The sequence below is a fragment of the Doryrhamphus excisus genome, chromosome 17 (assembly GCF_030265055.1).
Source record: "Doryrhamphus excisus isolate RoL2022-K1 chromosome 17, RoL_Dexc_1.0, whole genome shotgun sequence".
NCBI lineage: Eukaryota > Metazoa > Chordata > Actinopteri > Syngnathiformes > Syngnathidae > Doryrhamphus > Doryrhamphus excisus.
The window spans coordinates 16,384,749-16,402,148 of record NC_080482.1 but is presented as its reverse complement, the minus strand read 5'-3'; the positions used below and the strand labels follow the sequence as shown (position 1 = coordinate 16,402,148).

The window sequence follows — 17,400 nt, the reverse complement described above, 5'->3', positions numbered from 1 at the left end:
TAATTGTATTTCGCCGCCGTAATTCCACGAGCAGTCTGACCCCACGGGCTAATCCAGGGCATCCAGGCAGCGAGGCGTGCGCTGCGCCAGCTGCCGTTTGCTGAAGTGGCATTTTGAAAGTGGCAGCTGAAACGTCCCAAAGGTACCTCCACTTGCGTGCCGCGCTGCCCTTGCTTGCCCGCGTCCTCATTTTTATGGTCCACATCAACACGGGACACGATGGAGCTCTTTGGCAGAACGGGGGTGTCCAAAGTGCGGCCCTAAAGGGAAACATAAGCAGTCATTTCAATGAGAATAAAGTCAAAATATTAAGAGTAAACGGGGGAAAAATTACTATTTTATGAGAATAAACCTGTAATATTTATTATTAGTAGCATAAAATTTAATTTATTAAAGACATAATATTATGAGAAACAAGCAAAACTACTTATAAATTTATTAAATAAAATTATTGGAAAACTAGATTGTGGAAAAAGTTATGTTACAAGATTTTTAAAAAGTCACAATTTTGAGTAGAAAAATGACAAGAATAAAGCTAAAATATTTACAAAATTATAAAACAGCAGAAATGGGGAAAAATGCTGTGATTTTGTGAGAATAAAATCAAAATATTAAGAGTAAACGGGGAAAAATTACTATTTTATGGAAAGAAACCTGTAATAATTAATATTAGTAGCATAAAGTTTAATATTAAAGAAAAAATATATATTTTTAAAGACATAATATTATGAGAAACAAGCAAAACCAGATTGTGGAAAAAGTTATGTTACAAGATTTTTAAAAAGTCACAATTTTGAGTAGAAAAATTACAAGAATAACGCTGAAATATTTAGAAAATTACAAAACAGCAGAAATGGGGAAAAATGCTGTGATTTTGTCAGAATAAAATCTAAATATTAAGACGAAACGGTGGAAAAATTACTATTTTATGGGAATAAACATGTAATATTTAATATTAGTAGCATAAAGTTTAATATTAAAGAAAAAATATGTTGTTTTAAAGACATAATATTATGAGAAACAAGCAAAACTACTTATAAATTTATTAAATAAAATTATTGGAAAACTAGATTGTGGAAAAAGTTATGTTATAAGATTTTTAAAGTTTTTTTTAAGTCATAATTTTGAGTAGAAAAATTACAAGAATAAAGCTGAAATATTTAGAAAATTACAAAACAGCAGAAATGGGGAAAATTGCTGTGATTTTGTGAGAATAAAATCAAAATATTTTGAGTAAAAATGACTATTTTATGAGAATAAACCTGTAATATTTAATATTAGTAGCATGAAGTTTAATATTAAAGAAAAAATGTGTTTTTTAAAAGACATAATATTATGAGAAACAAGCAAAACTACTTATACATTTATTAAATAAAATTACCTTCCAAGTAAATTGGCTATGAAGACTGACTTACCTTCCCGCTAGCTTGGCTAACTTCCTGGTAGACTGCCTAACTTACTAATAGGCAGGCTAACTTCCTGGTAGACTTGATAACTCCCTTGCTAGCCTGGCTAACCTCCTGGTAGATCGGCTAACTTCCAGACAGCCAGGCTAACTTCCACAGTAAATTTGCTGAACTCACTTGTAGCCTCGCTAGCTTCCTGGTAGATGAACTTCACTTTCTGGTAGCCTGGCTAACTTTCTGGTACAATAGATCCACTTAAACTCCCGGTAGAGAGGCAGACTTACTACGAGCCTGGCTAACTTCCTGGTAGACTTGCCTAGCTTACTCATAGGTAGACTAACTTCCTGGTAGACTTGATAACTTCCTTGCTAGTCTGGCTAACCTCCTGGTAGATCGGCTAACTTCCAGACAGCCTGGCTAACTTCCACAGTAAATTTGCTGAACTCACTTGTAGCCTCGCTAGCTTCCTGGTACATGAACTTCACTTTCTGATAGCCTGGCTAACGCTTAAAGTCCTGGTAGAGAGGCAGACTTACTACGAGCCTGGCTAACTTCCTAGTAGACTTGCCTAACTTACTCAAAAACAGGCTAACTTCCTGGTAGACTGCCTAACTTCCTCATAGGCAGGCTAACTTCCTGGTAGACTGCCTAACTTACTAATAGGCAGGCTAACTTCCTGGTAGACTTGATAACTTCCTTGCTAGCCTGGCTAACCTCCTGGTAGATCGGCTAACTTCCAGACAGCCAGGCTAAATTCCACAGTAAATTTGCTGAACTCACTTGTAGCCTCGCTAGCTTCCTGGTAGATGAACTTCACTTTCTGATAGCCTGGCTAACGCTTAAAGTCCCGGTAGAGAGGCAGACTTACTACGAGCCTGGCTAACCTCCTGGTCGGCTAACTTCCAGACAGCCAGGCTAACTTCCACAGCCTCGCTAGCTTCCTGGTAGATGAACTTTGTTTTCTGATAGCCTGGCTAACTTTCTGGTACAATAGATCCACTGAAACTCCCGGTAGAGAGACAGACTTACTACGAGCCTGGCTAACTTCCTGGTAGACTGCCTAACTTAGTACTAATAGACAGGCTAACCTCCTTGGTAGTCCGGCTAACCTGGCTGGCTAACTTCCACAGTAAATTTGCTGAACTCACTTGTAGCCTCGCTAGCTTCCTGGTAGATGAACTTCACTTTCTGATAGCCTGGCTAACGCTTAAAGTCCCGGTAGAGAGGCAGACTTACTACGAGCCTGGCTAACCTCCTGGTAGATCGGCTAACTTCCAGACAGCCAGGCTAACTTCCACAGTAAATTTGCTGAACTCACTTGTAGCCTCGCTAGCTTCCTGGTAGATGAACTTCACTTTTTGATAGCCTGGCTAACGCTTAAAGTCCTGGTAGAGAGGCAGACTTGGCTAACCTCCTGGTAGATCGGCTAACTTCCAGACAGCCAGGCTAACTTCCTGGTAGACTTGATAACTTCCTTGCTAGTCTGGCTAACCTCCTGGTAGATCGGCTAACTTCCAGACAGCCAGGCTAACTTCCTGGTAGACTTGATAACTTCCTTGCTAGTCTGGCTAACCTCCTGGTAGATCGGCTAACTTCCACAGTAAATTTGCTGAACTCACTTGTAGCCTCGCTAGCTTCCTGGTAAATTAACTTCACTTTTTGAGAGGCAGACTTACTTTGAGCCTGGCTAACTTCCTGTTAGCCGGGCTAACTCCCATATTGTTCAGCATTACTCTAACTCTAAAGGGGTCTGTTATGGTTCTGGGTCACGTCTTCGCTCCAGCCCGCCCATGTGACCTTTTGTTTGACATTCAGTTTCCCAGAACGTGGGTCACATGGACTTCGTCGTCGTCTTCTTCTTCTTCTTCTTCTTCTTCTTCTTCTTCCGAGAAGTTTAAAAGTAAAACTCGACCTCCCGGTGCTGCGTTTAATTGACACAGCTGTCGGGGACAACAGCTGATTGGAGCGCTGCATTTTCCGAATCCCCCCCCCCCCCGTTCCCCGAAGCCTTCTTTGGCGTCCACCTGTCTCTCAAGTCCTTTCACCTCACCTCATCGCCTCCTGACGTCGCTTTGTACGACGGCAGACGTGGGGATGTTGAAGAGGTGTTTTCCTTTCCGAAAAAACTCAAACGCATCCCCGTCATCTTTGCAGAGAGAGTGGGCGGGGGCTAAGTGTGCACGTACATGCACTCACGCGGAGTGGGACGGAAACACAAAAAATCTCTTTCAGGTTTCTTGGCGATTGTTTGAATGTCGGACAGTCCCTGAATGCACCACAGCGGTAGACTTTAAATGCAGCATATATTTGTTCATTAGCCGCTCATTCAATTTAATTGCATATGCTAAAAATGTAAGCTAGGTCTAGGTTTTTGAAAGAGACCCCCCCAATCATTTGATGAGCACATATCTGATCTTTGTCCGTTTTGGTCTCCATCAGCCGTCCAACGAGGACGCACGTCCAACTCCCAGAGCAGCCCAGGTCAGTACCTGAGCAACGGCGGCGACCCGTACAACAGCCAGCCATACCTGTCCGGATTCATCTCTCTGCTGCTACGCGCCGAGCCGTACCCCACGTCGCGGTACGGCGCCCAGTGCATGCAGGGAAACAATCTGATGGGCATCGAGAACATCTGCGAGCTGGCCGCCAGGCTGCTCTTCAGCGCCGTGGAGTGGGCCAAGAACATCCCGTTCTTCCCCGACCTGCAGCTCATGGATCAGGTGAGCGCCCGTGCTGGGATACCAAAAACTGTTTGTTACGTTTTATATTGTGTAAAAGGACAAGACAATGAAAACTTATACAGAAGTTTTGGTAATGGTAATGGGAATGGGAATAGTAAAGGTAATGGTAATGGGAATGGGAATGGGAATAGTAAAGGTAATGGTAATGGTAATGGGAATGGGAATAGTAAAGGTAATGGTAATGGGAATGGGAATGGGAATAGTAAAGGTAATGGTAATGGGAATAGTAAAGGTAATGGTAATGATAATGGTAATGGTAATGGGAATAGTAAAGGTAATGGGAATGGGAATGGGAATAGTAAAGGTAATGGGAATGGTAATGGGAATAGTAATGGTAATGGGAATGGGAATGGGAATAGTAAAGGTAATGGTAATGATAATGGTAATGGGAATGGGAATAGTAAAGGTAATGGTAATGGTAATGGGAATAGTAAAGGTAATGGTAATGGTAATGGGAATAGTAAAGGTAATGGTAATGATAATGGTAATGGGAATGGGAATGGGAATAGTAATGGTAATGGGAATGGGAATAGTAAAGGTAATGGTAATGGGAATAGTAAAGGTAATGGTAATGGGAATAGTAAAGGTAATGGTAATGATAATGGTAATGGGAATAGTAAAGGTAATGGTAATAGTAAAGGTAATGGGAATGGGAATAGTAAAGGTAATGGGAATGGTAATGGGAATAGTAATGGTAATGGGAATAGTAAAGGTAATGGTAATGGTAATGATAATGGTAATGGGAATGGGAATAGTAAAGGTAATGGTAATGGGAATAGTAAAGGTAATGGGAATGGGAATAGTAAAGGTAATGGGAATGGGAATGGTAATGGGAATAGTAAAGGTAATGGTAATAGTAAAGGTAATGGTAAAGGTAATGGGAATGGGAATAGTAAAGGTAATGGTAAAGGTAATGGTAATGGGAATAGTAAAGGTAATGGTAAAGGTAATGGTAATGGTAATGGGAATAGTAAAGGTAATGGTAATAGTAAAGGTAATGGTAAAGGTAATGGTAATGGTAAAAAACTAAAATAAGCATGAAAAGCAATTTATGATATTTTGCCAATGCAAAAAAAATGCTACTAGCTAAATGCTAAGTATGAGCGTTAATTAAAATGTGAACTATGACCTCCAGACCACATGACAGTAAACATTTTTACTTTTTTATTTGGATAAGGAAACAACATTAACTCGGCTAATTAACTAATTAACTAATTAACTAATATGGAACGGGCATGACTAAAACAGCAATGTGCAGTATTAGATGGCATAGTACATGATTTACATTTATTATTATTATAATTATAATTATAAATAATACATTATAACATAAATATTATAATAAATTATAAATAATAATAATTATTATAACTATTAATTTATTATATTATTATATAATAAATTATAAATAATAATTATTATTATAATTATTAATTTATTATCTTATTATATAATAAATTATAAATAATAATTATTATTATAATTATTAATTTATTATCTTATTATATAATAAATTATAAATAATAATTATTATTATTATTATTAATTTATTATCTTATTATATAATAAATTATAAATAATAATTATATTATAACTATTAATTTATTATATTATTATATAATAAATTATAAATAATAATTATTATTATAATTAGTAATTTATTATATTATTATATAATAAATTATAAATAATAATAATGATGATAATTATTAATTTATTATATTATTATATAATAAATGATGATTATTATTATTAGTTGGACTGAATCCAGCAAAGCGATGACGCTGGCTGTCATCTTCCCAGGTGGCGCTGCTGCGCATGTCGTGGAGCGAGCTCTTCGTCCTCAACGCCGCACAGTGCTCCATGCCGCTGCATGTGGCGCCCCTGCTGGCGGCGGCGGGCCTGCACGCCTCACCCATGTCGGCGGAGCGCGTGGTGGCCTTCATGGACCACATCCGCGTCTTCCAGGAGCAGGTGGAGAAGCTGAAGGCCCTGCAGGTGGACACGGCCGAGTACTCCTGCCTCAAATCCATCGTGCTCTTTACGTCCGGTGAGTAGAGACGACGACGACGACGACGGTGGCGATGGCGGCGGTGCTTTCACGTTCACATTCTCACGCATGATAACGCGGGTGAGGGCGAGCGTCCACATGTTTTTTATGTTCTGCTGGAGGCTACACAAACCAGCACAGAAGTGAATTCCTCGACTTACGTAGACGTCGGCCAATGGGAAACATTCGTGAAAGAAATATGAGCGGAATGTGTCACATGCAAGCAACATTCATCGTCGCCATCCCACCGCCTCTCACCTCCACTCCAAGGCCGTGACACAGCACAATATCCCCTGAAACGGCGTACAACTAAAATATTACTCATAAAATATTAGCACAATAATAATAAAACATGATAGTGTTAAAAAGTTCCCATTCTTTTCATATTTTCCTGCATTATTTTATTTGATATTATTCTAATCCCCCAAAATAAAATACACTATGTACATTTACTTATTATTGCTTTATTATTATTATTTTTTTATTATTGTTATATAATGAATTAAAAAATAATTACTATATAATATAAAAAATATTTTAAAAAATTTAATTAATTTTTATTAATTAAATTTTTCGCAATAACTACTCATAAGAGGAATTTAATACATAATGGTATTGCTGTAAAGACTTTTTAAAACAAATATTTCTGTATTATTAATCCGAATTTTAAACCTTGTGGAGAAATGTAATGTAAATGTAATATAATGGCAATACCATTATCGTATTTATTACTTGTATCATTTTTTAATGATTAATTATAACATTAATTCATTAAATACTGTATGTAATGGGAATGTTTTTTGATAAGTTTTTGTTTTATTATTTTTGTATATGGCATTTTTATTTTTAATTTGTCGTTTGTAATGCCTGAAGTGAAAATGTTTTTTTTGATAAGATTTTGTTTCATTATTTTTGTATATAGCATTTTTATTTGTATTTTTAATTTGTCATTTGTAATGCCTGAAGTGAAATTTAAATAACATAATTGATTTTTAAAATATTTTTCAATATCACAATATAATATATACAGTATGTATATTATATTATATTATAATATGAGATTTTTTCATTTCATTTTTATTACTTCTGTACTTGTTACTATCAATCATAATTTTAATATTTTAATATGAAATTTATTATTTTGTATTACTTTATTTTTTATTTTTTATTTTAAAAATATATTTTTTAATTTAAATAATATTTTTTAAATTTTAATAATATTTTTTAATTTTAATAATATTTTTTAATTTTAATAATATTTTTTAATTTTAATAATATTTTTTTAATTTTAATATATTTTTTTAATATTTTGTTATATATTTCAGTTTCAGAGTCAGAGCCATTTTGCTATTACGCCGCGTCAGCACAAAGATTGTCGCTGCAGCCGCCAGTTGCAGCCAACATGCCGTCCCACCCTCCCTGAGAGATCATGTGCGCGGTCACCCCGCAGGCCCACGTGCGGTTTGGGGGGGGGGTCGGTTGGGGTGAAGACGTTAACACTGCTACCTTTTCTCCCCCCCCCCTACATGTGTCTCGTGTTTCTCCCTTTGCTTGGTGGCCATCATCATCATCATCATCATCATCATCCATCGCTTCCTTCATGATCTCCTATCGAGCCCCCCCCCCCCCCCCCCCCCCCCCCCCCCAACCCCCCGACCCCCCCAGGCCCCTGCTTCCCCCACCTCTGGACTTAAAATATGCATAGCGGGTTGCAGTGAGACGGTATTGTCCACAGCACAGCCGTGACCTACATAACCCCCGTAGCCCTGAGCAGACCATGTGACTTCACACACACACCCCCCCCCCCCAACAGAAAACGATGTAGCATTAAAATGTAGATGCTAACAAGCCCGGACAAACGCCTCCCTTGGAGTGCCCATCATGCCGCATCAAGAGGACGGCCGTCTCGGCGACGCCGCCTCTCTCACCCCCCCACCCCACCCCCCCACCCTGACCTGGCGTGCCCCCGCCTGGACAAAAGAGAGGCGGCGCTTGCTCGGCGTAAAAAAAAAGCCCGCTGAGATGTCGCTTCGGCACGCGAGAACGGCTTCGCTAATCTCTGCCGCCGCCTTGTCACGCAGGAGCTTCCAAAATGGCCGACATGCTGAGCTGAGGGGGTGGGCGCTTGATTTAAAAAAAAAAATTATTATTTGATTTGGGGTCGGGGTGGGGGGGGGGGTACATCAAAGCGTAACAAGAAGCAACGCCGATTTAAAGCGACAGGTCAAAACAAAAGTGTCCGCTGTGAAAGGACGGCGAGAGTTCACAGGGGGGTCAACGCAAAGGGGGGGGGGGGGCGTACAGTAAAAATGTATCTTTGTTGCGATTTCACGCAGCCGTGACCTCTTTCCACAAATCCCTTGTGACCCCCCCCCAAACGCCCCCCCCCCCCTCCGTCCGCCAACGCTGAGGGTGTGAAGAGTGGAGCGTAACACCCTGTCAGCTGTGCCAGAAGGGGGAGGGGTGGCGCTAACGTTATCATGGTCTCTACGCTAGCATAGCTAAGTGATGCTAAAGTGCTAGCATTACACAGCAAGATTATGCTAGGTTAGCCTACTCATCGAGGACAAACAAAACTGTATAGCTGACTAGCAGAGCACCAGGCTGCATTTTAAGATATGTAGCGAAGCCTTTTTTTTTTTTTTTTTCAAAGTGGTGGTCATATACACAGTGCGTGCTCATCCAGCAAATAGAGGATCTTTGATCATCAGATCGTCAAAAAAACAGAAGAACATATACTGTATTACACAGTATTAATTATTAGTACACATTAAGGAGCGGAACAGGAGGTCACAACACTAGCTAATAGGTGTTGCTAACATTGCTAACATGCGACACGGTACTAGGTTAGCTTATTCACTGAAGAAAAATAACGCAATCAAACTTGTAGCCGTATTTTAAGATGTGTAGCGAAGCCTTTTTTTTTTAGTCTACATTTAGTTAAGGGTCTTTATGAAGTACATTCCTAAAACCAGCACAGCACTCCTACCAAATAGAGGATCTGTGAGCAAAACACAAGACATACTATTAAAGACGCCAACGCCATACATCACATATAGCATAAATGTCACGTAGCAAAAAAACGTTAGGAGCACTAGCCTTATGTGATTATTATTATTATTATTTTTTATTATTTTATTTGGGCAAATTTATATCAAATTAAATAAATAATAATTAATTCAATAATTAAATTAAATCATTATAGTTATAACAATTTTTGGATTTTTTTAATTTTTTTAAATTTTTTTTAAAATTATTTAATTTTACAGACTTCATTGCTTCTTGTAGAGTGCTGTATCATTCCATCTGTTGTTTTCTGAAATCTGCAGTATTTGTTCTTTTATTGACAATTTATTAGCCCACTTTTTCCCCCCTAAGTGTAACATTTACATATCATTTTATGGATTTCATGTGTTTAATCTTGTGTATTAACGCTTAGATGGAATGCATAAATGGGTCAAAAATGACCCGGTCAGGTTGTTTTCTTGAAATATCTTCATAATGAAAATTTGTCATCATTTCATATTCCAGGTATTCCTAAAAAAAAAAAACATGTTTTTAATATCATTTTTAACTTATCTTTTATACATTTTAAGAAATTGTAGTTTTTGTGTTACTACCCCAACCTTCCATAAGTGGGTCAAAAATGACCCGGTCAGGTTGTTTTCTTGAAATATCTTCATAATTAAAATTTTTCATCATTTCATATTCCTGGTATTCCAAAAAAAAACATGTTTTTAAAATCATGCCAGTCATAGTTTTAACTTATCTTTATACATTTTAAGAAATTGTAGTTTTTGTGTTACTACCCCAACCTTCCATAAGTGGGTCAAAAATGACCCGGTCAGGTTGTTTTCTTGAAATATCTTCATAATGAAAAATTGTTATCATTTCATATTCCAGGTATTCCTAAAACAAAACATGTTTTTGATATCATACCATTCACATTTTTAACTTACATTTTATAAATTTTAAGAAATTGTAGTTTTTGTGTTACTACCCCAACCTTCCATAAGTGGGTCAAAAATGACCCGGTCAGGTTGTTTTCTTGAAATATCTTCATAATTAAAATTTTTTATTATTTCATATTCCAGGTATAAAAAAAAAACATGTTTTTGAAATCATGCCATTCATAGTTTTAACTTATCTTTATACATTTTAAGAAATTTTAGTTTTTGTGTTACTACCCCAACCTTCCATAAGTGGGTCAAAAATGACCCGGTCAGGTTGTTTTCTTGAAATAACTTCATAATTAAAATTTTTTATTATTTCATATTCCAGGTATTCCTAAAAAAACATGTTTTTGATATCATACCATTCACATTTTTAACTTACATTTTATAAATTTTAAGAAATTTTATTTTTTGTGTTACTACCCCAACCTTCCATAAGTGGGTCAAAAATGACCCGGTCAGGTTGTTTATTTGTTTTTTTGTTAGCAGTGTTGGCAACACAAACATTTTTTTTGTATAATTTATTAAATACAGTAAAACATGTACGTACTATTTGTTTGGTTATACAGTACTCAGTGGTATACAGTATAATTATGAAATATATTGTACAAACATTTATAATCGTCTGTGATTTGTGTTTTATGTTTTTATGACCCGTATATGCCGCGGGAGTTATCATGTGATGAGGTGAAAAGTAACGTCCATTGTCCCCCCCTCCCCCCTCCCCCGCAGACGCCATGGGGCTGTCAGACGTGGCCCACGTGGAGAGCATCCAGGAGAAGTCCCAGTGCGCCCTGGAGGAGTACGTTCGCAACCAGTACCCCAGCCAGCCCAACCGCTTCGGGCGTCTCCTGCTCCGCCTGCCGTCGCTGCGAATCGTGTCGTCGCCAGTCATCGAGCAGCTCTTCTTCGTGCGCCTGGTGGGCAAAACGCCCATCGAGACGCTGCTGCGAGACATGCTGCTCTCGGGCTCCAGCTACAACTGGCCCTACATGCCCGCCGTGCAGCGCGAGCGGCCCATATCGCTGCACTACAACGAAAACGGGCCCTGAGAGGCCGCCCTCACCTTCTCCCGTCCCCCCTCACCATTCCACTCCGACCCCCCCAATGATGTCACAAGATGGCGGTGGTAGAAGTTCACCAGCAGGTCTGGACTGTCAGGCAAAACTTTGTCGTCGTTCTCGGTGCTGCGCCTCCACCCACCAGTTTGATAAATAATACAGAACAAGGGCTCTTTGGACTCATTGGCCCTAAACTCCCACCCGCCCCCAACGCCCCCAATGCCCCCTTTTGAAAACCACAAGCCATTAAAAAAAACTCACCAAAACGTCTTTTTGGACCTTTTGCAGAGGACTTTGTAGTTGAATTGCGTGTTTATACGGAGACATGATTGACAGTATACGTATCATTCATCATCTATTGCTTGATTGACAGTGGGCGGGGACAGCTCAGGTGGACTCCACGGGCCTGACGATATCAAATTTATGGTGCCAAAGCCAAATTTAAGAGTCTTTTTGGTAGTCGTTTTAAAGTCGGGTGGTTTGGGGCTCAAATGTGGAGCTCATGATGTCTTGGAGTTTTTGCTTGTGTGGGTTCACTTTCCGAAAACGAAACAAAAACCGTGCACGTTCAATTTATTGGAGAATCTAAATTGTCCCTATGTGGGAATTCAATTCAATTCAATTCAATTCAATTCAATTCAATTCAATACATACGTTTCAACAGCTCATTCCTTCTATCTGGTCAAGTACTTTAGAGTAGTCAGTGCACAGCTTCTATTGCAGTATAGATTCACTATCCACCGAAAAGGAGTCGTCATTATTAAGGGAAACTGGGCCGTGTTGCAGTTTTCCAACATAATAAGAAGCCCAAACACAGGAAGACACCTTCCGTCAGTGAACCGCAGCTCTACCAGTGTCGGCGGCACTCGTGCATACTAACACCAAATTCCCTTTCGACTCACTTTTATGGGAAATCATGCTTCCATTTAATAAACCATAGCTCCCCCAGTGCTAGCAGCACTCATGCAGCCCAAGACTGTAATAAAGACACCATTATGTTGCTAAAAGACAAGAAAAAGTCGCTACTTTTATTATCCTTGAACATTTATTTTTGGAACAAAATGTGCTTGATTTGCACGAAGACATATGCATATGATTTTGCAGCATAACAGGGAGGGGGTCATGCTGCGCTTCACAATGTGTGGCAATGTAACCTTGGCAATGAACCGCAGCTCTACCAGTGTCAGCGGCACTCGTGCATACTAACACCAAATTCCCTTTCGACTCACTTTTATGGGAAATCATGCTTCCGTTTAATAAACCATAGCCCCCCAAGTGCTAGCAGCACTCATGCAGCCCAAAATTGTAATAAAGACACAATTATCTTGCTAAAAAACAAGAAAAAGTCGCTACTTTTATTATCCTTGAACATTTATTTTTGGAACAAAATGTGCATGATATGCTGCATATGGTTTAGCGCCATCACAATGTCGCAGTCCCTTTTGGAATGTAACCTTCCCGTCAATGAACCGCAGCTCTACCAGTGTCGGCGGCACTCGTGCATACTAACACCAAATTCCCTTTCGACTCACTTTTATGGGAAATCATGCTTCCGTTTAATAAACCATAGCTCCCCCAGTGCTAGCAGCACTCATGCAGCCCAAAACTGTAATAAAGACACAATTATCTTGCTAAAAGACAAGAAAAAGTCGCTACTTTTATTATCCTTGAACATTTATTTTTGGAACAAAATGTGCTTGATTTGCATGAAGACAGTGCATGATATGCTGCATATGGTTTAGCGCCATCACAATGTCGCAGTCCCTTTTGGAATGCATCTTTCCCCCTCAATGAACCACAGCTCTACCAGTGTCGGCGGCACTCGTGCATACTAACATCAAATTCCCTTCCGACTCACTTTTATGGGAAATCATGCTTCCATTTAATAAACCATAGCTCCCCAAGTGCTAGCAGCACTCATGCAGCCCAAGACTGTAATAAAGACACAATTATCTTGCTAAAAGACAAGAAAAAGTCGCTACTTTTATTATCCTTGAACATTTATTTTTGGAACAAAATGTGCATGATATGCTGCATATGGTTTAGCGCCATCACAATGTCGCAGTCCCTTTTGGAATGTAACCTTCCCGTCAATGAACCGCAGCTCTACCAGTGTCGGCGGCACTCGTGCATACTAACACCAAATTCCCTTTCGACTCACTTTTATGGGAAATCATGCTTCCGTTTAATAAACCATAGCTCCCCCAGTGCTAGCAGCACTCATGCAGCCCAAGACTGTAATAAAGACACAATTATCTTGCTAAAAGACAAGAAAAAGTCGCTACTTTTATTATCCTTGAACATTTATTTTTGGAACAAAATGTGCATGATATGCTGCATATGGTTTAGCGCCATCACAATGTCGCAGTCCCTTTTGGAATGTAACCTTCCCGTCAATGAACCGCAGCTCTACCAGTGTCGGCGGCACTCGTTCATACTAACACCAAATTCCCTTTCGACTCACTTTTATGGGAAATCATGCTTCCATTTAATAAACCATAGCTCCCCAAGTGCTAGCAGCACTCATGCAGCCCAAGACTGTAATAAAGACACCATTATGTTGCTAAAAGACAAGAAAAAGTCGCTACTTTTATTATCCTTGAACATTTATTTTTGGAACAAAATGTGCTTGATTTGCACGAAGACATATGCATATGATTTTGCAGCATAACAGGGAGGGGATCATGCTGCGCTTCACAATGTGTGGCAATGTAACCTTGGCAATGAACCGCAGCTCTACCAGTGTCGGCGGCACTCGTGCATACTAACACCAAATTCCCTTTCGACTCACTTTTATGGGAAATCATGCTTCCGTTTAATAAACCATAGCTCCCCCAGTGCTAGCAGCACTCATGCAGCCCAAGACTGTAATAAAGACACAATTATCTTGCTAAAAGACAAGAAAAAGTCGCTACTTTTATTATCCTTGAACATTTATTTTTGGAACAAAATGTGCTTGATGTGCAGGAAGACAGTGCATGATATGCTGCATATGGTTTAGCGCCATCACAATGTCGCAGTCCCTTTTGGAATGCATCTTTCCCCTCAATGACCCACAGCTCTACCAGTGTCGGCGGCACTCATGCATACTAACACCAAATTTCTTGTCGATAAAAGGGTCAATTCACTTTCGACTCACTTTTATGGGAAATCATGCTTCCATTTATTAAACCATACCTCCCCAAGTGCTAGCAGCACCCGTGCATCTTTCCCCTCAATGAACCACAGCTCTACAAGTGTCCACGTCACTCATACACACTACCACCACCACCATTCTTGTCTGTAAAAGATACAATTTTCGTCACTTTTGTTGTTTCCCCTCGGTTAACCACATCTCCCCAGTGCAGGTAGCACTCGTGCAGCTCCAGAGGCTGCTAAGACTCAGTTAGTGCTGCCAAAAGACAAGAAACGTGTGCCTCAGTAAAGAAACATGCTCTGCTTCACTATATCACGGTAGATAACCGCAGCTCACCAGTGTCGGCGGCACTCATGCATACTACCACCACCACCATTCTTGTCTGTAAAAGATACAATTTTCTTACTCGTCACTTTTGTTGTTTCCCCTCGGTTAACCGCATCTCCCCAGTGCAGGTAGCACTCGTGCAGCTCCAGAGGCTGCTAAGACTCAGTTAGTGCTGCCAAAAGACAATAAACGTGTGCCTCAGTAAAGAAACATGCTCTGCTTCACTATATCACGGTAGATAACCGCAGCTCACCAGTGTCGGCGGCACTCATGCATACTACCACCACCACCATTCTTGTCTGTAAAAGATACAATTTTCTTACTCGTCACTTTTGTTGTTTCCCCTCGGTTAACCGCATCTCCCCAGTGCAGGTAGCACTCGTGCAGCTCCAGAGGCTGCTAAGACTCAGTTAGTGCTGCCAAAAGACAAGAAACGTGTGCCTCAGTAAAGAAACATGCTCTGCTTCACTATATCACGGTAGATAACCGCAGCTCGCCAGTGTCGGCGGCACTCATGCATACTACCACCCCCACCATTCTTGTCTGTAAAAGATACAATTTTCTTACTCGTCACTTTTGTTGTTTCCCCTCGGTTAACCGCATCTCCCCAGTGCAGGTAGCACTCGTGCAGCTCCAGAGGCTGCTAAGACTCAGTTAGTGCTGCCAAAAGACAAGAAATGAAAGAACAAACCGTGTGCTGCATGTAAAGAAACATGCTCTGCTTCACTATATCACGGTAGATAACCGCAGCTCGCCAGTGTCGGCAGCACTCGTGCACGCTACCACTGCCATGCAAGGCACAATTGCTTGCTACTCACTTGTGTTGAGCCCTTATGTAGACATAACGGCTGTGTGTTAATATAGTAATATAGTATGCTGCTATACAGGATGCACACTGACTACTCTAAAGTGTATTGCGTTGTATTGCGCAAGATGCAATGTCAAAAAGAGCTTGTTGAACCCGGGTAAGGGATGTACACTTAAGTGAGAAACTGCTGTGATGGACTGGCAACCAGTCCAAAGGCAGCTGGGGTAGGCTCCAGCCCAACATGAATGAATGAATGAATGAATGAGTGAATGAATTGTTTGTTTGTGGAAGTCAAAGCTGAGGCACTTGCATGGTGAAGAACACTTAGTCATTCTTGGTCTTCATGGGAACTTCTCACGCTCACTTTTTTCTACGTATGATTGTCACAGCGGACCTTTTTCAAACTTTTGTTGTTGTTTTTTTTTTCTCGGGTGGTGGGCGGGGCGGGGCGGGCATGGGAGGGGCGTTTAGCTGTACTTGCCTTAGAACAAAGACTTTGAACATTTATCTTATGACTGTGCCATAATCTCTCGTCGCCTGTTATAACAGGTATTATGTCCTGTCCCGCAAAGAGGAGGACAGCGTGGACCTCCTTGCAGGTTCTTTTTGTCACCAAGAGGAATAAAAATGCGTGTTTGGAGACGATAGCGTAGAGAAATGTATCACTAACCTCTGAAAACCTCAAGTCTTTGTTACATTATTATTATTATTATTATTATTATTATTATCCCACTTGGACTTAATGACTGTGACGTAGCGTAGGACTATAATTTACGTTGTCCCCTCTTCTTCCCTCGTGGTGGAAGGACGTTTGTCTCCCATTTCCAACATGGCACTGTGTCCTTGCTATTGGAGAAGCCATTGTGGAACCATGACAGAAATGTTCCCATGAGTTTGTTTTGACAACCTTAGTTTGGAAGTATGGACGACAGCGATTATTGAAATAAAATGTTGTTCACACTGACTTTGCTTCCTGTCATCTTTGGACCTTGAGGTGTCCCCTCGAGGATGCTAGTTGCTAGGATGCTATCTCCAGGTTTACCGTTTGACCCTGGAAAACAATGAAATTATGTTTTTACATAAATATCACGCAGCATGAGCGCATCAGAGCCATAAAGATGGATCCCTGTGCAGTAGATGTGCATATATATATATATATTTTTTAAATATAAATATATATTTATTATATATTTTTTTATATATACATATATTTATATATTTATATAAATATATATATATATATTTTTTTATATATATATATATTTATATAAATATATATATATTTTTTATATATATTTATTATATATGTATTTTTATATACATATATATATATATACATATATACATATATATATATATACATATATACATATATATATATATATATAAAATCTTCTCCCAATATGACTTTATGCTTCATAATATTGGGAGAAAATTATATATATTTTTTTTAATTTTTGTATTTATTTATATATATTTATTTACTTATTTATATAAATATAAATATAAATAAAAAATAAAAATAAATATAAATAAAAAAATAAAAAATAAAAAATAAAAAATAAAAAATAAAACATAAAAAATAAAAAATAAAAAATAAATAATAAAAAATAAAAAATAAAAAATAAAAAATAAAAATCAAATTTTCTCCCAATATTATGACTTTATGCTTTATGCTATAATATTATTACTTTTATCCCAAAAAATGTTTTTGTTTATTTTTCATAATATTATGATTTTTTTAACTTCTTTAACTTTCAAACTCCTAAATTGACTAAAAATTTTCCACAAATTACGAATTAATTTATTAGAATTAAACTTATTTTCTCTTAATATTAATCATGAAAAAATATATACATTTTTTTCATTTCTGCTGTAATATTTGTACTTTATTCTTATATTTTCTTTTATTTGTAAA

General features: G+C 38.7%; 1 protein-coding gene across 3 annotated transcripts in view; it reads left to right on the top strand.

Annotated features, from left to right (window-relative positions):
* nr2f5 (nuclear receptor subfamily 2, group F, member 5) overlaps nt 1-16,446 on the top strand; it is a 32,143-nt gene extending 15,697 nt beyond the window's left edge. For 2 of the 3 annotated variants that reach the window (XM_058054072.1, XM_058054071.1), the window contains 3 exons: nt 3,846-4,126; nt 5,951-6,197; nt 10,883-16,446. In XM_058054072.1, coding sequence (XP_057910055.1) covers nt 3,846-4,126; nt 5,951-6,197; nt 10,883-11,202 — 848 coding nt within the window. In that variant the 3' untranslated portion in view covers nt 11,203-16,446. Of the gene's footprint in view, nt 1-3,845; nt 5,473-5,950; nt 6,198-10,882 lie in introns of those variants that run through there. The other variant, XM_058054068.1, reaches the window with a different exon arrangement.
* Nucleotides 16,447-17,400: the final 954 nt, after the last annotated feature.